Source organism: Chinchilla lanigera, unplaced genomic scaffold, assembly GCF_000276665.1.
Source record: "Chinchilla lanigera isolate Chin_1 unplaced genomic scaffold, ChiLan1.0 scaffold00009, whole genome shotgun sequence".
NCBI lineage: Eukaryota > Metazoa > Chordata > Mammalia > Rodentia > Chinchillidae > Chinchilla > Chinchilla lanigera.
In genome coordinates, this window is record NW_004955410.1 from 19,657,509 (window position 1) to 19,679,719 (window position 22,211).

Sequence of the window (22,211 nt, forward strand, 5' to 3'; positions counted from 1 at the left end):
GCGCTTGCCAGGCAGGCGCTTTTGCCGCTGAGCTAAATCCCCAGCCCCTCCCTCCTTTATTATACAGACATTTCTGTCAAAAGTTTAATGTCAGTTAGCAAAGCAACCAATTACTGAGGCTGTGAGGTAGCTGAGTGGTAAAGTGTATCCTTAGCATGTACAGAGCCTGGGTTCAATCCCTAGCGCACGCGCACACACACACACACACACACACACACACAAAAGCAATTACTTTTACACTTTATTCTACAATTTCTGCAAACATGTATTCTTTTATACACTTACAGCCAAGAACAATAACTTTAGTAGAGTTTATTTTTGTTAAAAGGAAACCAGCAGAAGTGGTCAAGCTACCTTCCGATTGCACAAACTAAACAAGAAAGTATTACATACTTTGGCTTTACAAAGCATTTTTTTGGTTTTAAGAGACCCATACTATTGATAAAGTTAATGTTGAAATACATACATAATAAGGAAACTAAAATATTTAATTTACATATCTACAAAATGTATTTTCATATTTCTTGATCAACCACAAATCATATAGGAAAATACTTAGGTGTATGAAAAAGCTTCAAAACATAAAAAAATTAACATTTTTGAAAAAAAATCACATGTGAAAGCTCATTAAATAATAACATTGACAAATAAATAGTTAATCAGCTTTACTTCTTAGCCGCTGCCATGCATTTCCGGCATTCCATTCCAAGCAAGGGTCAGCATGCAGGGTATAATTTCAAACTATGAGACTGTAAAAAGCTACAGGGCTTATTTTTGAAGTGAAATGTCACATGTTTTTCCTCCCTCTTTCAAAGGAGATCACTCACGGTTGCTAAACTATTGCCATGAAAGTTACTGGAAAAGCACCTTTCTGAAATGTGACTGTGAATATTCATAGCAACAATTTTTTCAACTTTTCTGTTTTGAAGAGATATTGTCTGGAAAGGACAGGGACAGGCTAAGGAACACAGAGGTCCTTTTCTGTTTTAAAATGTCATGACTGAGCGATGCTTATTGTATCAATAGTCTTTTAAGAATGACGGGGATTAAAACTACAGGATGTATGGAATTTAAATGCAAATTGCACGCATGAACATATACACATCTTGAAAAACTTGAGGAAAAGCTATTCCCAGAGAAGGTCCTGAATCTTAGGACAGCTTGCTGGGTTTGATCAAAGCAGAGAGCATTATACTTTCAAGTGAGAAAATAGCAATGGCAGGCTTGAGTCTTCCAAGCAATCAAATCTGTAAAGCAGATGGTTAGAGTCAGTCCAGCCTGAGAGGCTGAGTTCTAACTGATGCTGTGCTTGCTGGATTTGCTGGCCCTCTTCCTCTCTCTGTGATGCTGGGCTGGCTTGGCGGGCGACACGCTCTCAAAGTTGTGGCTAGACTCGTTGTGCTGCCGGGTGTACCTCTTGCACTTGCAGGCGGTTACCACTGTGATTTTGTAGGTGCGTGTGCTGCCATCTTGACACTGCAGCTGGATTCTCTGGGTGCGCGTTTTGTCGTTGACACACCTCCACTCCTGGGAGCTCCTCCTGCTCCAGTACTTGGTTCCGTAGCCTCCTCCAATCCAGTTAGGGAGCACCGGCAGGGGCAAACACTCACCAGCACACACGAGCTCCTTCAGAGGGCTGACGCTGGTGCATTGGCCATCAGAGATATATTTGGTGGACCGCAGTTCCCGGCAACCCACTTGAACACGACCTGACGGAAACAGAAAAGAACATGCATCACAGACATACAGCAAAGGAAGCCTCCTTAAATTAAAAAAGAGTAAATTGCAATGACAAAATAATATCCAAAAGGTAGCAAACTGCCAAAAAGAAAGTAAATACCTACTTTCAAGAAGAATATCACTTACATCATTTTAAAGAAAGGCCCTAATTTTTTTGGAAAAAAGAAAATCTAGGCCTAATCTTTTTTTTCATGTATAACATTAGCTAATTGTTTATTACAGTATTGGGAAAATCTTATTTGCTTATTCTAATCCCCATTAAAAGTTTAGCACTCTTCCACTTATGTGTAAATATTCATTCAGCAATGAGTTAAAAAGAACACACTTTAATCTTCTCTTTCTCCAGAGTTCTATTGGTTAATGTCTACAAATGCTTTTAATTAGGTTTCTTGAAAAAAAAATCTGTTGAGAAAATGTGGAAAGTACTTACATAGTGTGTACAGTACATACGCACTCTGTAATATTTGATTTCAATTATGAATTCCTCTGCACAGAATCATACATGGACATGAGTACAACCTTTGACATTTTGCATATCAAACTTAATAAGTGCATTTTAAATATAAGTTCCCAAACTACATTTTAAAAACACAAATAGTGAAGTGTTTGAAATGGAAAATACCACCACAACTCAAAATTTAAAGAATATAAAAGCCCCTAAATCAGGAACGTATGGTTGCCATAACAACTTGGCTACATTTCCATGAATTTTATGGCAGAAAAATACCTAACATGTCTGATTTACAACTGCAAAAGGAACCATGGTATTCATTTCCTGAATATTGGTCATGGCAAACTTTTTGTTTTACTTATTTGGATTTGATAAGTATGTTCTCTAATTGGCTGTTTCTTGTTACATGCCTTATATAATTACAATAAAAATTAATCTTGAAATATTTGAACTTTTCCTTAACATAGCTTTGCTATCAAAGCTCTAGGATAACAAGCTTGCCTTTAACAAGCTCGAGAAAATGTCAAAGCTTGTTATGCAGGAAAAACAAAAAGAAGTTTTAGAGCTCAGGGGTGATGGAATTTTAAAAGTAAAACTTATAAAAGACATGGAAGTGATTCTACATAGATGATCAAAAGCTAACTCAGAGTAGGAAGTAAATTAGTTTTACTTCATCCCTGTACCCAGGTACTTTTGAGATAAGAGATACAGCTGAAGGGAAATGTGACAGTGTGGGGAAAATATATATATATATATGTACACACATATGCATACAGCTCTCGAGTTGTAAAGCCCTGAAATGAAAGGATAAATGATTGGATTTGACAGTGAGCTGGACTTGCCTGTTCCTGATTCCAGCTCACCTCCCCACAGCTGCCTTAGGAATGCACCTGGAAAGAGCCAGAGATGACTTTGACCCGTCTAGCTTTTTGTTCCTGTGCATACAGACATTCAGCATTTTTGCAGTGACAGTTCATTGACAATGAATACCCACCACATTGCTCAGTAATCTAATAATAAGCACGTATTTCCTATGTACCTAAAGGCAGCAATAACCTTCAGGAAAATTAAAGCACCTCAGTTTTCTTAAGAAGAAATTAACAGCTATGCTTCTTTGGCTTTTTAAAGGTCAAAACTACTTTCGTAGTTGAGTGGAGTTTAAGGAGGAGGTGCAAAAGATTTGTGTAGGATTTCCTGTACACTGTTTCTCTCTCTCTCTCTCTCTCTCTCTCTCTCTCTCTCTCTCTCTCTCTCTCTCTCTTCCCCTCCCTCTCTCTGAACCTGATTATTAACATGTGAACTCTGCTAAAAGAAAAGAATGAAACAAAAGTTAAGAGGAGAAATTTGAATCCTTCTAGCTAGGGATCAATTAGTGTGTCAATTAAGCAAACACAAAAGGATAAAGAATGCTTGCTGTACAAAACAGTGTACTGTTATTTTAAATACCCAGTCTTTTGCAGAAATATAGTTACCTAAAATTAGATGTGATTTATGAGGACTTATTTTGGGGAAAAAATATGATTACCCAGCAGGTTTAGCTTTATCCCTGTACAATGAGCATCAACAAACTTTATTTCACTAGACATATCTTAGAAATCCACATGAACATTCTTTTCTCTTGTGACTTCCTATAGGTACTTTTGGTTAGTTCATTACTTTATACACTTTATCAAAATTGCACATGTCCTGAGATTAACACAACAGCCTGAACTTAAATCTATGTAGAACAACACTTTGTAAAACTCTTATTTTGCATAGAGTTTAAAAAGCAACAGTTTAATTCCTGGATTGTGAATATTTGGTAAAACTTAAGTCTGTACTTGTCATGAGCAAGCCACTATTTTAATTATGTTAACTCTACCTAGAGAAGAATGCCAGCATACACGTGCAGCAATTGCTCCCAGATTGTTTTGCAAAGATATATGTGGTTTGGGTTAGTGAACAGAGAAACAATTTGACAGGAATGTGAGTTAACGCTACCAAAGAAGAAGAAAGAAAATCTGTACAAGTAAAACACACTTACTGTTCCGATCCAGTCCAGTGTCACTGAAATGCCTGCCTCCATTTCTGGCTTGATTCAGCGTGCTGTTGCTGCTGGGGTGTGCTGGAACAGGTTTAACCACATGTGAATAAAGGATTTCTGTGGCATCATTTTTAAAAGCCAAACAGCTTTTCATCAGGATGCATGCAAGGGGAATGAGAGAGAAATGAATGGCAGGAGGAAGCATGGTGAGTAGAGGATTTGCTTGGCTGAAGAGCTGGTTAATTCCTTTCCCTCTGCTTCTGCACTGTAACTGTGAAATTCCTCCTCAAGGTCCCCTTTATATATCCACAGAGGTTTGGCGTTCATTCAGGTGTAAAGTTGTGTAGAGCTCCAGAGTGAAAACACAGAGAAGGGGTGGGATCCCTACATGACCCTGCAAAAGAATTTTACCAATGGAAAAGAAGGCTGCAGCAAAGGAGGAGCCTGGTATACAAATTGCCTGAAATTTCAGAGTTGGACTTCACTTGTCTGTGAGCAGAAGCAGGCAAACACTTTCTATAGCAACTACACACTCTACGCCGCCGTTTCCTTTCCTGAATCTAGTTTGCCTTCAAGCTTAGTCTAAAGGAAAATACGTTGCTGTTTATTTTAAATGACTGGCTTTCTCACATTTGTTCTATGCTCCCCTCAGATTTTAAAGCATTTGGGGTAGGGAGAGGGTTCTTCCCAGACTACAGGCGAAATTTGTGTGAGTTTCTGCAGGGCAGGACATGTGTGAAGCCTGTAGTTAGTTAACCATGTTTTGTCTCTCAAAAAGCAAGTCAGTAGTATTTCTTTAAGGTGTAACACAGAGAGCTAAAGCTGCCCTCTGGACACACTTAAATAATGCTGCTTTGATCTGTTTGAAATGCTGTGCTGCTAGGTAAATTATTACAAAGGGTTCTGTGTGGAAAATAATGGGCAGAATTCTATCTGCATGACAGCAACTAATACGACTTTAAAATATGCCATAAGCATTAACATTCATAGCATCACTTTACACAAAAGAAAGCTCTCTTGGGCAGATTATTGCTCAGCAAATTAAAATAATTTTTTTCTAGAGTTTTCATTTGTTGCAGAACATGACCTCTGTTTATTTTGTTAATTATTTCATTGGACTCTGCTGCCCAAGTAAGAAATGCTACCTTATCCACACGTGAAATAGATGTTCCATTAATTAATGTTAGGGCACCGATTTTCTCCCCTTACATAAAAAGCTTATGAAGGTGTATCTGATTTATGGGACCTTTTGATTAGAATAATTACATATTGTGAATCAACTTTTCAAATATAAATTCATTTTTGTCATTAGGGTGGTAACTAAAATTGTCAGAGAGCATGAATATTTTGTATCTCTCTTCTTTGTAAGTTATTATCCATTGTAACTGCTACTCACCCTCCCTTCCTTCTTTCCTTCCTTTCTTCAATCCTCCTTTTCCTCTCTGCCTTTCCTTCTCCATTCACTTTTCTTTTCCACTCTTATCTACCTGTGTGGGCGTATCCACAGTCACACCGCTAATATTCTGGAGAAAGCAACTATTTATCATGGAGGACCATCCTATATGTTTAGCAACATCCCTAGCTTCTACCCACTAGATGCCAGTAGCACACCTCCCCCCACCCATTTGTAACAAAAATAATTCCTAACATTGCCACATGCCCCCTAGTGGGAAAAATCATCACAGATTGAGACCCAATTGTCTATCCATCTATCTCATCATAAAAAGAAAGTAAAAATAAGATTGCAAAACTAATTTAACAGTAATAAGGAAATGTTATTCTTTTTTTCAGGAGAAAAATTGTAATGTTTTGTTTCATAACAATGACTACTCCTTTAGAGGTATATACTATATAATATCTATGGATGAAATTGTATGGTATCTATAATGAGCCTCAAAAGTAATATAGAAAAAAGCAATATAGAAGAGGTGTCGTGGAGGGTGTAAGTGTTGAAAAATTGGTCATGGATTGATTGCATATTCTATTCTGCTTATTCTTGTGTATATTATGAACTCTGCATTTTTCCAATGTTTTTTATTACTTATTACTTCTTTGATTGTTTGATCAGTCTTACATTCTGACATCAGGTAGACTGAGCAGCTTTGTTGAAGATAACAGTATGTAATGTAGCAACCACTGTTAATTCCTCTCATTTGGTTTTGAGGTCATGCATTGTTTTTGTTGTTTTTGTGTTGTTTTGTTTTTGTCTTCTTTGTTGTTGTTTTGTTAGTTTTTTCTCTTTGAAATAAATAAAAAAACAAACAAAAAACAATATAATGTATACATACCTCCTAATAACAATCAAAACTCAGTCCTAAAGTTACATGCTGTTATTACTGTAACATCCTTCTTGAGAAATAATGTATCAGTTTATTTTGTGTATACCAGGCATCCATCTGAAATACTATGAAAAATTTCAGGTCCTGATTGTCTGAAGACTTGACACTCATTACACAAAGTATGTTAATATTAACCATTGACCTGTAAACGCTATCCCTACAGGAAGAGAATCAAAATGATCTAAATCCTTTTCTACTGCATTTTCCTGTTTTGTGTCAGGAGCAAGAGATACTTTAATTTTAATTTAATTGTTGGGTTGGGCCCAAATTGACCATATTAACAAGCATTTGTTAAATCTGCTCTGTACCTACTACTTTGTAGGCTCAACCATTGGAGATCCTCTCTGGCAGAAGCAAAATTAGTTGATGGATGGGGACAGGAAAATCTCAGAGTTACTAGGCCAGTGTATCTTGTGGGACCAAATTTAGAAACCTACTGTGATAAAATAGAAATAATCATTATTTAATCTTTAACAGTTATTTGGGTCTGTTTACTTCATTATGGATAATGACAAACAATAATATCCTGGTAAGATTATGAGTAGGGATATTTAATATTATAATTGATTCTTTTTCATCTTCATGCTTATATATATATATATATATTTATATTTATCCCCCTTTGCTTAGCGTATTCTCACCTCATAGGCCAGGTGTAGTGGCACATGCCTGTAATCCCAGCACTCAGAAGGCTGAGGCAGAAGGATTGCTGTGAGTTCAAGGCCAGCCTGAACTGCAGAGCAAAACCCGCTGTCCAAAAGACAAAAAAAATAATCCTCACCTTGCTTCTTTCTTGGCTAACATCTATTTTTTTCTTCAAGTCCAGTGTACATGGCCTGAGAACTAAGTAAAAGCATTGTGAACCATTTTTATTTCATAAGTATCACTGAATAAGTGGGTAAATTAAATATTTAAGAAATATAGGGAAACTCTTTTAACATAAAAAGATTGATTGGCATTTGTGGTAGGCAATATGGTACCCACACCTTCCTTATAGCATTCTAACCTAGTAGCAATCCCTTCTCTGAGTGCAGGATGAATGTAATGATGAATTTTGAATGAATATAATATACCAACACAAGACAGAACTTCTAATATTAGGTTCATGAAAGACTGTGATTTCATTGTTCCCCTTGCTTGCTTTGATGGAAGCTGCTACCTTGCTGTGAGTTCCTCTATGAAGAAACCTGTGTGGCAAGGAACTATGTCTGTAGCCAATAAGGAACCATGACCCTCAACCAAGTAGGCCAGAATTCCATCAACAGATACACGGTAAGCTTGGAAGCAAACCTCTCAGTTACTCCTTCCTATGAGGCAGCAGTCCTGACCTATAAACTCAATGCCGCCTTATAAAAGATATTGAGCCAGAGGCACCCACAGGGATGAAGAGCTAATAATTTTGGCAGATAATTTGTTATGCAATCATAGATAGTCAATACAATGTTATTTTATGAAGATATTGCCATTAAGCCATTTTATGAATCATGCCAGGTCCTTGACAGCATCCTGTGTGGAACTATGAAACATGGCGACTCTACTTTTCTGCTCTGGGTGTCTTTCTCCAGCTCACAGCTGAGTCATCAATGTGATACAATTATAATAATCCATAATAGGCTCAGAATTACTACTTCATCTGATATGCAAACTCTTGAAATAAATTTTAGGTTCTGAATTGTATTGCTTATCATATGACTCCTGGAACTGAAATCAGAAAAACTGAACTGAAATTTTTTTAGACCTTAATTTTTTTTTTCAATTCTAGAATTGAGCAGCACTTCATTCCACAAAAGAGAGCGTGATCCTGAGCTTGGACCTCATTTTGACCAATTACAATCTGTATGAATTTGGATATGCTTCCTAAAACTCTCTAAGTCATTTCCTTTATCTGTAAATCATGACCAGACATACCTACCTTACAGAGCAACAAAAAACATGAAAGTGTCTACCGTAAGATCTGGCCAAAAAATGTGGAAAAATTTCACTGACTGTGAATTAAAAGTACTATCTCTCATTGTAGTCTTGCAATTAGAAATATGACTTTGGAAAGACTAGAGATGTTGCAAATAAAAATAAATACGTGTTTAAGGTGTAAAACAAAAAAGGTTAAGAGAAAGGAGATTTGTTTAGCCTGACAAAGTAAGAAGTAAATGTTAATTGAGTTTTTTTAAAAAATAAAACTAGCCTAATTAATGTTTTTATCTTTGACAAGAGGAAAATTAGAATAAATATGAACAAAAATATTTGTTGGGAGAAAGATGAACAGCATCTTGCACTTCATGGTTTTAACTGTTTTCAGAGAGTTTTGCTTAGCAGAATAGAGTTTGTTAACTGGAAAAGTGAGTAATAAGTGTTCAGAAAAAAAACAAGAAACTACTATAGTGCCTTTATCCATAAAAATCCTCCATGAGAGATGGACTAACCACTTCATACACTCTATATCAGTGTGTACTGATCCCAGGATCTTCCAAGATAGTGTGATCTAGGACTGCAAAGCTATATGACGCATGGAGCCTGCCCTGTCGTCCTTTCCCCAGAACCTCCTATTTAGAATTTCACTAAAGGAAACCCCCTTAACCTAATCTCCCTGTACAATTTTCTTTCTTCCTCTCTCATTACCTATGTTGGGTCTTTTATCCTCCTTAGATGCTTCTTGGTTTAATTTGGTTTCTTTTTTTCTTGGTTGAAATGTTTCTTTTATTATAAGCTGTCACAATATGGACAGTGTTAATTTGGATAACTCTGATTACAATGATCTGTGTAATCGGATGCAAAACCCAAGAGAATACTCCAAATCTGATGGGTAGATAGCTAGATAGCATTACTCAATCTCTGCAGCATTGCCCTTTGGGGTGTAGAATTGCTATAGATGGGGCGTCCTGTGCATTGTAGGATGGTTAGGAGTATCCCTGGTTTCTACCAGATGCTAATAACCTGTCCCTCACCCAGAAACCTCACCTATGAACTCTAGGAAGCAGGTTAGGACAGTAGGGATAGGACTTTCATCTGATTTTTCAAACTAGACACAAAGGTAAATTACACTTTTCATTGCCATTTGCTATCTTGTGCAGTAGAAATTAAAGTCTTCATCTTTTACCTTTGGTCCATGTACTCCCTAAGCTAAATATGACCAAGGCTGGCCATGTATTCACTAAACTAAATATGACCAAGGCTGGTTCCCAGCGGTGGATGGGAACTGAAATTAGTTTTGTTGTTGTCATTTTGCTTTCTTGATAATTTCTCTAAAACAGTGTTTCACCTGGGAACTTGTTAGAAATGCAAATTCTGAGCCAAGTGTGGTAGTGCATGCTTGTCATCCCTGCATTCTGGGATGCTGAGGTAGGAGGATGGCAACTTGTCAAGACCTTGTCTCTCAGTAGAGAACACCTTGGGGTGGAGCCCAGGAGCTTGCATTTTAACAGATTGCCTGAATGATTCTTACACATGCTCAAGTTATAGAGCACTGTTATAGGGTACACACATTCCTTCATAACTGTGACCCCCATACACACACAGTCCATGAGAGAGACCTAACCTATTTAACTGGGCCTCTGCTCTACATTCTTCCAGTTCTCACACTCACATAGCCCTGCCCTGCAGCTCAGCCCACTTGGCTAAAACCTTGTTCCATTTCCTTTTGCTATATTTATTTCTCCCTCAGGACGTGACAGTGTGTTCCTAAGTTACTCAGTAATGCGCTGTTCCACAGAAATGGGCACTTAGAACACAAGAATTACTACCTGCCATGGTATCATCCCTCACTAGAAATTTTGGCAACCATATCTGATTTGCTCAGAAATCAGCATTGACCCAAGTATAAGCCAAATACTTTGATCACTGTGATTTTGATTTTTGTCCACTGCCTTAGGGGCACGCCACCGCCAAATCAGGTTCCTGGCCCTGGCGACGTGCACTGTTGCTTCACTCTTTCCTGAGGAGTATTATATTCGAGTACCAGCAGGCTTCGTTGCAAAGCCTGTTATGATTTTACATCACCAGTACAGGCTTGATCTTGGAGACTGCACAGTTGGCAGTTCCCTGGTATGTCAGAAAACTGGAGGACAAAAAGAATTTAGTAGAGGACTGAAGTCCCACAATGCCACAGATTTTATGGGGAAATAAAGTGGTTGCAGAATTTCTAATTTGAATTCTGATATTTTTTAGTGATGTTATTTTCCTACATGCTTTATACAGGTGGAACTTGTGAGCTGGCGGGGAGAAGGGGGGTCACACAGCATCCAGGACAGCTGGGGCACAGGGAATTGATAGGTAGGTAACAAGTCTCATTACAGGGACTGGAAATGTGGATTGCAGCAGATCACTGACTAATCCTGCTTTGTAGGTTTGGACATTTTAACATTATCTGGTAGAAAGTAAAAAGCCATTGAAACGTGTATATGCATATGTGAATACTTTTACATCTATTTTTGCAAAGTGAAAACACCATGTAACTTCCATCCATGTCAAATGATAGAAATGTTCTGGTTTCCAAAAGTTCTGCCTTTATCCTTGCGTAGTACCTACTTCTTTCCTTCTCCTTAATCTAAACCATTCTCCTAATTTCCAATTCTCCTAACTCTCCTAATTGGTTAGTAGTTTTGCCTATTTTAAAACTTGACACTAAACATGCCTTTTTTGCTTGTTGGGTACTACGGCTTTATATGAAGACTCTACAATTTATCTATCCAGTCTACTCTTTTAGGTTGTGTCCAGGTTTGGGCTAGTATGAATAATGCTGTGACATACACACTCTCATAGCTGTCTTTTGGAGGTATATTGGTTATATAGGCATACATTTTTGTTGGCTACATATCTAGTCATAAAATGGATGAGATATAGGATGTATATATGTTCCACATTAGTAGATAATACCAAAGAGTTTTCTAAAGTAATTTTATTAATTGAAATTCTCACTAGCCTTGATAGATTTGAAACAAGGATAAGATCAACACTATGCTCTGGGACACTGAGTCCAGCTGCAGTGCATACGATGATATAGATGTGGCTATACTAGGACACGGAAAGGGGGAACATCACTGCAAGAACCCAGACGAAAAAGAATAAAATCCTGAGTCTGAAGGAGAGAGGAAAGTTGCGGATGGATGTGAACGATACTGTGGAGCTAAGTTGCTAGGTGGTTAGAAAGACAAACGTGAAAATAAAGTTTTAAACCTGGGAGTCTAAGACTGGGGCATCAGGAGAGATAGGGATGGAAGACACAATAACGGTGCAGGTGAGTCAGGATGGGGTGAGGGTGTTGACAGAAATCCAAGGGAAATTGTTTAAGAGACAACTGGACCCAGAACTCAAGAAATCTTCAGGCACTGATAGCAGTTTACGATGGTCTCCTGTTGTTAGCGTGATTGACCTTGGTTCAGAAAGTTTTTGTCCAGCAACACTGGTTTCAAACTTTCACTTATACATCTACGTCTATGTATTACTTAAACATGCCCCTGGGTTTTTTAATGAACTTTGTGGTTTTAGTAATTTTCTAGTAGAATAAACTGTTGCATAGATTTGTGCAAACTTATGGCTTGTGTTTTATATGAACCTATAAATAACAACTATCTCTCCGATCTTTTTTACTGCCTGTATAGCTTACTGGCTTAAGGTTTCCTAACCATTTGCCTGAAATAGTGTCATTCCTTTTAATTCGTCTCTTCTCTCTCAATCCTGCCACCCTGAAACCCGCTCTCCATAGATCCAGAGTGAGCTTTTAAAAGCTCATATCTGAACATCTCATTTAAAAATCACTTGCTTCCTTCACTTGCATTAAAAAAAACCTTCATGAGCCGGCTACCCTGACCCTCTACTACTTGTCTTGGATGCTTCAGGAGTAGCTTCTCATCCTTGCCATTCCACTTACTGGTTTCTTGCCTTTGCACATACTGTTCCTCCAGCCTAGAATGCCTCTCTTTTCAATGAGTGATTTTTTTTTTAACAATTCAAAACTCTCCTTGCAGCCTTTCTTAAATGTATAGGTTTAATTCATCAAAAAATGGGAATGAAACATAAGGACAACTGGGGCAAAAGTAAGCTTTAACCATATGGGATATGGATCTCTGATAATTCTGTTACATACAATAAAATACTATGATTACGTTGCCAGCCTTAAAATACGGCAAACACATTTAGGATAAGTAAAATCATTTAAAATGTAATAAATGTACGTACTAAAATATGAGAGGAAAGGATGCAGTTATTTAGCATATTTACTTTCTGAAGCTTGAAAAGGAACACTTCTCTAAATATTCATCTTTCTCAACAAGTACTCTTGCTGTTCCCAGGGCAGTAGCAAGAAAGTTAGCATAATTACTTAACTGCACTTAAACTTATTTATCTTTTCTTTTTGGTACTGGGAATCAAACTCAGGACCTTGCGCTTGCTAGGCAGGTGCTTGTGCCACTGAACTATAACCCCAGCCCCACTTAAACTCATTTAAAAATATATTAAATAAATAAATAATGATTAGCTTGTGGAAAAGATTCACATAGGTTTTTATCTTCTGAAAAACTGGAATTATAAAAACTGAAAATATATTGTTGTAAAACATAAATAATTCAGGAAGTAGAAGGGCAAATTTACCTCTTCCTTCCTACATTCAGTCTTCAGAAATAATCACAGTTAAGAGTTTATGATGCTTCCTGTATATATTTTCTCTATTCAAAAGCATGTATAGGTATATGTGTGTGTACACATGCATATATATATATATATTTAAATTTTTCATACAGATTAGATCATGCTACCCATATGATTTCTGAAATTATATTTTGTACTTAATTTACATCTTGGTCATTTCCTCAGGCATGGATTTACCTTGTTCTCTTTAACCTATTCATTTCATGGATATGCCATAATCTATTTATCCAGTTCTCTATCAATGGATATTTGAGCATTTTCAGATTTTCTCCTTTATCTGTGTGGCAGACCATTTGTTTTGAGCAACAGTATAATGTTTTTATCCCACTGATTTTTCCATTCCCTTCATCCAGACATTTCAGGAAGAGGAGAAGTAGGAGCAGAAGAATGGGGTTAAGACTGTGCACTTTTAGAAAGACTAGAAGCCAAGTCGTTCTCTCTGACAGAGCCCCAGACAACAGGCCAGGCTTCAGAAAGGGATGGAAGCCACATTCATCAGAGACTGCAAGGACTTTGGAGGATATATACTTCCAGAGTTTTGAGACATAAAGACTCCAGGCAGCCTGGGATCCTACAGCTTAGCTATAACCAGCGGGAGAACACTCGCTAGTGAGCAGTGTCTGGACATCCCTCCACACTTTTATTTCTACTTTTTTTAAAAAACAGAGGCTGCAGAAACTTTTAAAATATGCATGTCATAAAATGTAAATAGTTCCTTAAGTGGAATTCACACCATCTTCACACACATTCACATTTTCAAATGAACTACCAAGATATTCTATATATTTTAGTATACTTATCATCAATCTTTAATTTAGAAACCCTTTTATGATTAAAGAGAAAATGCCCATTGTAAATAGTGTTCTTTTACATTAACATCGTCCCATGTAGTATTGTATGATATCCATCCTTTCATTGAAAAATAACTCCAGCCAGACACGGCAGTACAAGTCTTTAATCCCAGCACTCTGGGAAGCTGAGCAAGGAGGACTGAAAGTTTATCCCAGCCTTGACAATTTAGCAACTTAATGAGAGACCCTGTCTCAAAATAAAAAAATAAAAAAGCCTGGGGAACTCAGTGAGAAGGTCTTGGGTTTAGTAATATTGATAATAGCACTATAATGATAATAATTCCAACAAAACTAACCTATACCTTCACTAGACTCTCAAGATGTTAAGAACTTGCTATATAACTGATTCATGCATCATCAAGCATAGTCTGAAACACATATGAAGAGATAAGATTCAAAGAAAAATGCTTTTTATAGAAAAGTACAGCCGGGCATGGTGGCACATACCTGTAATCCCAGCACTCAGGAGGCTGAGGCAGGAGGATCTTGTGAGTTCGAGACCAGCCTGGGCTACAAAGTGAGCTCAAGGCTAGCCTAAACTGCATAGAAAGATCCTGTCTCAAAAAGACAAAAAAAAAAAAGAAAAGAAAAGTAATTCCTACATTGTGACCATTTTTTTTTTGTATGCCACTGTTTTTACCTTTAGTTGCTACTTCTGCAAAATCTCCTGAAGGCTTTTAACTTTGTTTACAGTTGGCAAAAGATTAAGTCAATTAAAAATCTCATGGAAAGACTTTAACCATTATTCTCTGATTAAGGGGCATTGATTAAAATTGCTTTTAACAAGAAAAGACAAAGAGGATCCTGAAAATGTCTTATGGTTTCGAATTTTTTATGTCAACTAACAGTTTATATTGTCTTCAGGCTTAATTCTCCAGCATGTTTATAATGCAGTTGTGGCTGCCGACTGCCAGGGTTTGGGGAGGCCAGGCTTCCCTGACAGACAGCCAAAGAGCATCTTGAAATGAGCTGGAGAAAGTCCGCTCGTGCCAGGACATTGCGAGCTGTTTAGTGACCATCTCAATGTTCTGCTGGTTGTGTTGCCATACTTGGTAGTCTCAGGAATCTGGCTGGCTTCAGAAGCTGAGCAAAACAAACTACAACTGTGCACAGCCACACCCTAGGGTGACTCTGTCTCCAAATACCTTACAAGTCCAAGGCTGAAGCACTTGAAAGGCTTGTATCCCTGCAGATCAAATCTTTATAAGATTGAGCCTTTAAAGACAACCCTTAAGCGCATAAATGTTGTCATTTATAGCACTGTTTCTGCACTATTTTGCCTTTCCAATTATAAAGGTGGCTAATGCACATGGTAATTACAGTTCCTTAAAATTTATTCACTCTTGAGAAGATCCGCTCAGAAATGTTGGCAGTGTTTCAGGGTTCCTTAACAACTGCTTGCCAAACCTCTCTTTGATCCGGTGGAGTCATCGTATGATTCAAAATAAGGCCTACAGCCTTTCAAGAATTCACATCTTAAATCCTCATCTGCGTCGTCTAACCTCCCCAATCTAAAACCTGAGCTTTGCTTATCAGCGACAAAGAATAAGTTTTTCCCCTGTGGGATTTATAATATGCGTTTTTGTTTCCCTTCACTTATTCATCATTCAGCTAACATGCGTGGAGTGCTTGTTACGCCCTGGAGATTGAACTTGCCCCGCAGTTATAGAACAACTAAGCTACTTCCCCTAAATTTACAGCATAATGGGGAGACAGTCAGCTAAACAGATAATTAAAATATAAGGTTTTAAGTAAGGGCAAGGGAAAAGGAAAAGAGAAGTAGGACTCAAAACTCTGGCCAAAAAAATTCCCAGGGAGGGTGAATGTTGAACAGAGCATTAAATGAAAACAGGCAGATGATAAAAGCAAATTCGACACCAAAGAAATAATATGTGCACCCAGATCTGGCGGCCGTGATGGAAAGTATAACAACGTTCAGAAACTAGAAACGCCTTGTTCATCTTGGAATGCCTCCCATGGAGTAGCTGGAAGAGAGGTGGCAAGATAATCTTGAATAACCCGTGTTTACCCTCTGAAGAAGTTTCAATTTTATTTGAAAGTCAATGGGACCGCTGGAAGACTTTTGAGTGAAGGAGGGATGCAATGAGCGGGAGATCTTGGATCGGTAAGACTGAGGGATCGTAGGAGAAAATTAAATTCCAAATACTAGCATAATGTGATTACATTTATCAAATTATAAAAGGCTGAAGTGTACCTGGGCTTGAAAATGGAATTGGGCAGAAGGAAGAGCCCAGAATTATCCTTTCTGAGCCCAGAAAGGACAAATCAGAGAGGAGAGAGAGACAGAGAGACAGAGAGAGAAAGAGACAGAGAGACTGAGAGAGACAGAGAGAAGGAAAGTGGGACTGGAGGGATGGCAGAAGAAGATATAAAAAACAAGGGAAGGTGAGGAGGTAATTGGCTGCCACACTTGGTGCTGAAATCATAGGTCTTCAGCAGGACATGAAAGAGGCAGGAAGGACAGCATTTCAATAGCATTCTATGTCTTCAGAAAAGCACAAATGATTGTCTCATTCACCTTAACGTTCTAGCCTAATTGGACCAGTTACTTGTTCTAAACTGACCTATTTCCAAAATAAGGAAAGGACATTCCTGAAATCTGCATACCTTCCATCTTTATAAAGTAAATATCCTATCCAACTTATTCGGGTTAGGGTTTTGTGTTCTTGGTTTTGTGTTATATGTGTTTCAAATCTATCAACAAACATCTCTACGCTTCCCTCCAATTATATGGAGGGTCCAATCACTTCCTACACTTTCCAGCCCGATCTGGGTCCAAGACACCATTATCTTTCTATCTGGGCAACTGTGATACCGATTTCTTATCTATTTCCTCCAATGGGCATCATTCCTCCCCTTATAACCCACAGTTACTTTCCATCACCTGGTAATGCGCTTGAGACTGAGTAAGCTGGTCTCTTACTATGTACTTGTCGCATCTCCTTCCACTCTTCTCTCTTCTGACACTTTGTCTTTCAAAACGTACCACTGACCCAGAGTCTTGGCACTAGCTGTGTCCCTGTTCCTGAAACAGTTCTCCCTCGGATACCTGTGGCCTAAACATCACCACGGCAGAAACGTTTTCACTAGTCATTTTCAGTTGTACTTGGTAAAATGCTGGTGTCCTGTATTTTGTGACTAAAGTGATAAATGAGTAATTATTCCCTGCATAGTTCTTCTTTTTAGCTTGAAGTACAACAAAGTAATCATAATTATTTTAAAAAGTGCTGTGTCAGAGAACTCAATCTCCTCACTTTTTTTTTTTAATCTCCTCACTTTTCAAATGGTTATCTTTTAGTAACATCACCAAAATCCTAGGCAGCTGAACATGCTTAATATGGAAATGAAAATGGTAATTATTCAACAGTGGTTTTAGGCCAAAAGTTAGTGAACTAAAAAAGAACTTAAAACTTCTCAGGATTTGCAAAGAACTGTGAAAAGGCCAAAGCTGTGTTCTACACATGGCAACTGTTCAAAGCAAATAATGTATTTGTAAAGGGACAGCCCTGAAATACGTGGGGTAAATTAAATTAAAAGTTCATCCTTACATGAGATAACTGGTGCTATCATGTGATAGGTGCAACATTGATATTTTATTGATATGGTATTGAATTGATAGATTAAATAGAAAGTGTTTAATTGAAACAATTTGCATTATCTAATTTCTGTCCAACTTTTTTTCAGTTATTCCATTAATTTTTATCCTTGAATTCAGTTTCATAGTTTTCTTTATGTACATTTCTTTATGACTTTTTTGGGAGAGTACTGGGAATTGAACTCACTACTTCACGCTTGCCAAGCAGGTGTTGTGCCACTGAGCTATATCCCTGGGTAGTTTATGTACATTTCTTAAGCTTAATCATAGCTCTGTTCTAGACTGCTTTTAACGTGGGATTTTTTTGTATTATATGCTACATGTTCGCTGAAAACTATTTGAAGTTGATAATTGATCTTTCAATGGACTATTGTAATAACATTTTTTCAATGATCTCAGTATTTCTTGTTAATGAAGTCATATACCTGTAATGGTAAATTTATTACTCCCTTTTTAATATTTCTATTTTTCTATCATTTTTTATTTATGCTTCTGTCTAAAATTTTCTACAAAAATTACATTAGTAATGACAGGCAATGTTGCATTGTTCCTCACTTGATTTGAACTGATTCTAGTATTTAAATTTTAAGGTCTAAGTATATTTTAGCATTTTTAGTTGTAATCTGTCCCTTAGTAATTTTTTTTTTTTTTTGAGACAGGGTCTCATTGTGCAGTTCAGGCTGGCCTCAAACTTGAAGTGATCCTCTTGCCTCAGTCTCCTTAGTATTGGGATTACAGGCGTGTACCACCATACCTGGCTCATCCTTCAATAATTTAAATTCCACTGAAGAAAAAATATTTGTGCACAAATATTTTTATTTTATATTATTTCCTTAAAGTGGATTCAGTGATGGCTGATACATGATGTTAACTTATTTCTGGAGCTTGATATGCAAAGTTACTTGCACTGTGTAAGCCCCACACTGATCACTATTTCCTACTGTATTGCCAATTTTTAAAAACTGACATTTTAGTTGATAAACATTGTTTATAAATTTAATAGATAGTAAAGGCATATGTTTTAATTCTTACTTTTTGCTCATTATTATATTTGACTATTTTCAATTTACTGATTGGCCTTTTGTATTTCCCACACTCTACTTTCTTTTTCATTTTGAGTTCTGAAAATATGATGAAGGGAAAGACTCCATGATCGTGGAATAGGATGACATTTGCAAATAATGCTAAGTTGATTTTCAAAAATAGCATAGTGAACATCTTTAGCCATGTGTGAAAACAACCACATTTGCTACCCACACCAAAACTGAGAGGAGTAATGTTAATTAAATTGCTTATTGAATGAGTGATTGAATGAGCATCTATAAAACTGAATGAATGGGACCATTTTTCTTGTTGATCATGAGGTTTTTCCCCTTTATTATTTGCCTTGCCATTATTAAATTGTATTTCCTTTATTCCTTCATTGTATTTATAAGAATTCTTTACCTGTGAGCCATCAATGCTTTATCAGAAATAGAAAATGTTTTCTTAGTTAGATTTGCTAGCTACTTATGCTTATGCTTGCTTGCTTGCTTGTACCTAACTCTTGTGCTCCACCCTCATCCAGCAATCTTCCCTCTTTCCCAGCTGCCGTAGAACTGTCCAGCTCCTATGTGGCTCCACCCAGCTTCACTGACACGCACCCCCCCAGCATTTACTTAGGCTCTTGTCCCGACCCTCTAGCTTACTATCTGAGGTTTCTCTGACTGCTCAGGAGGATACTCCAAGGAATCTACTTGTACATTATGGTGCGACCTGAAAATCTGAAGGATTTAACATCTTTTGATTAGTGTCATCATTGACTATTCAGGTCTGGAAGCAATAATATTTCTTTTGTACTTTTTTAAGTGGAAATTCTTCTTAGAACATCCCTCGGAATAGTGTAGCAGAAAATGGCCCTCCATACAGTGTACTTCAGTTGCCCAGGAGACAGTCGCTGTTGCAGTTCTGGTTGCTTGTGTTTCTTAGAAATGGCTGGTCATTGTGATGCATCGCTGGTCACTATGATGCATAGTGTAAGAACCAACTAAAGACAGCCACGTACTCTACCTCTGTACCTCTCCTTTACAACCCCACAAACCACCCCCTCCCAGTGTGCCTTCGAGGCCTGACGGTTTTATAAGGACTGATTCCTTGTCAGTGCCTTTCCAATGTTAAATAAATCTGCCTCGAAATCCTGGGTGCTGTTTTGGTGTTTCTGCTCGCCCTTGCAATAGAATAACCTGACACACAGAGGATGGCCAACTGGATAGTGCTTCCCCTTATCACCTGTCTCTGTCAGCCTATCTCCTACCTTCTGTGACTTGCTCCTGCTGTCTTGGATCACGTCCCTAAGTACACCATTCATTCTTTGGTCTTGAACTATTAGAGTTATATACAGTGTGAGATTAAGTCATATATGCTACACAGGATGTTTGTCTGTGTCAGTGTGCACGCACGGGTATTATCATCACCTACCCACATACATGCATTTTATGGTTTCCAACAATACCTTTGTGATTATAAGGGCTTTTTCTGTCCCCAGGATACATACATAAGTATGCATGTGTAGTTTAACTTGTAATTGCTTATCTTTATTACATAAGGTTTATTTGCTATAGTGTAAAAAATTATCCTCAATTACATAAATTTTAAAATGGCATTTACTGAACAGATAGTCTTTTTGCACTGATTTTTGTCTCTTAGTATTTCATAGTTTCAGAGTAATTACAAATTAAGAAGATACCAATCTTGTTAATTCTGTTACTTCTCTCTTCTTCACTATATTATAAAGATGAATTAATTAGCTAGAAATATATAAGACAAAGATCCACAGAGCAGGAGCAGACACTTTGTTTGCTTGCTTATTTCCTAATAAGCATCATAACTACTAGTAACAGGCCACATAGGGGCTTGCCATGGTGGCAGTAAGAAACGAACTTTTGTTTTGCCATAAGTCTTACAGATCTGGAGCATATATTTCCATTCCAGCAGAACATAACATTAGCAGTGTAATTGCTTCCATGTATGGCTCTGTTATGAACACAAAGTTATCTGGATTTGTCTTTAATTTACAACAATTTTCAACAAACCTAATTACCAACAAGGCCATAGCACATGAGGAGAGGCTGTGGGAATCAGACAGTATGCTGGTATTCATGAATGACATCACCGCCTTAATCTTCCCAGTATCACAAAAATAAATAAAGAGCGAACTTGTTGCCCCACAACTGTGCACTAAATATTTATGTGTACAGGGAGCTGTTTCTGGTCTTCACATAGGTGTCACTGAGCCTTTAATCTATCCCTGTGACAACATGACCAGGAATGACTGAGCCTTTGAAAACGTATTTTAATACGTGGCACAAAAAATACCTTTCTCCTTTTCCAAAAACTAGTTGGCCATTCTTATTTGTCTGTCCTTGCAGTTGAACTTCAGAATCACTTTGTCAAACTGTCTAAAAGTCATGGTAAACATGAAAATGTGCCATCTGATGCCACTTCAAGGAAGGGCCAGTTGCCCAGCTGTGAGGAGCACATAGACAGCTTCTAGCTGTCAGCTGCTTTGGGTCCTGCTCACTGCCATGGGGTAACTGGGTGATGTGGTAGTAAAACAGTCATCCACTTTGCTGGCCTGAGATGACTCCACGGGGCTGCGTCGGTGGTGGAGCTCCTCCTGGTTCAACTGAGGGTTGCAGGGTCTCTGTCTCGGTTCCATTTAGCTCTTATTTTGTCCTACTGCCACTTTTTCTTTATAGGGAGATCCATAATAAATGTCTTCTACCCTATTCCATTTGAGCTCCTTTTTTTCCTTTTTGGAGGACCTAAACTGTGACAAATTTGATTGGAATAGTACCTAGCTACCAAGTAATTTGGTAAAACTTGCTTTTAACATGTTTACCATTTAGGAACACAAATATCTCTAAATTTATTCAAGTCTTTTTATATATTTCTTAGCAAACTTTTGTTCATGTATGACTTATGGATTTTGAAAATTGTCCTGTCTAGTTTTCTTATATTGATTATAAAGCTGGATATCTCTGTTGTGAATAGAACTCTTGCATTATGTGTTAGGTATTAAACATATTTCAAGAGTAACTTCAGTAAATTCACTTACACATTATACTTGTTTAAAGTATGATTTACATTTTTCCTATCAGGCTTTCTCTCTTCCTCCATTTAACTTTTACATGACATATTGAAACTGTAAGATATCAAAAAATTGTATCTCTGTAGTCTCGGTAATAATGGCAACCATGTACTAGTTTCTCTACTGTGCCAGCCAATGGTATATGAATGTGCTGTGATATTATCTAGAATCTCAGCAACCCTCCTGCAAGGTTACATGGTAACCTACACGTTTCAAAGAATGCGTGCAATTCACCTCTTGTTGACAATTAGCAAGCTATTAAACCAGGAGTCAAACCTAAGAGGATTTAGCTCTAAAGTAAGTTTTAAAAAATTTGAAAGAATATTTTGCTTAGTTCAGTCATGCACAATTCAATGATGTTTCAGATGGTCCTGAAGTCCAGAGCTGAACTAGATCAGTGTTTCATATTTGGGGAAACTGAAA

The 22,211-nt window shown here is 37.5% G+C and overlaps 1 protein-coding gene and 1 long non-coding RNA gene across 3 annotated transcripts in view; one reads left to right on the forward strand and one right to left on the reverse strand.

The window, feature by feature from the left end:
* Window positions 1–296: 296 nt before the first annotated feature.
* On the reverse strand, window positions 297–4,613 carry Sostdc1 (sclerostin domain containing 1). The gene is made up of 2 exons (XM_005377334.2): window positions 4,215–4,613; window positions 297–1,709 (listed from the first exon to the last, which is right to left on the reverse strand). Exons 1-2 carry the CDS (start codon window positions 4,417–4,419, stop codon window positions 1,294–1,296), a joined length of 621 nt encoding a protein of 206 aa, XP_005377391.1. The 5' UTR covers window positions 4,420–4,613; the 3' UTR covers window positions 297–1,293.
* The window catches only part of LOC106147752, a 29,203-nt gene continuing 11,349 nt past the window's right edge, over window positions 4,358–22,211 (forward strand). The window contains exons 1-3 of one of the 2 annotated variants that reach the window (XR_001232694.1): window positions 4,358–4,420; window positions 7,706–7,825; window positions 10,745–10,819. This is a non-coding gene — a long non-coding RNA (uncharacterized LOC106147752). The remainder of the gene's footprint in view (window positions 4,421–7,705; window positions 7,826–10,744; window positions 10,820–22,211) is intronic. The other variant, XR_001232693.1, reaches the window with a different exon arrangement.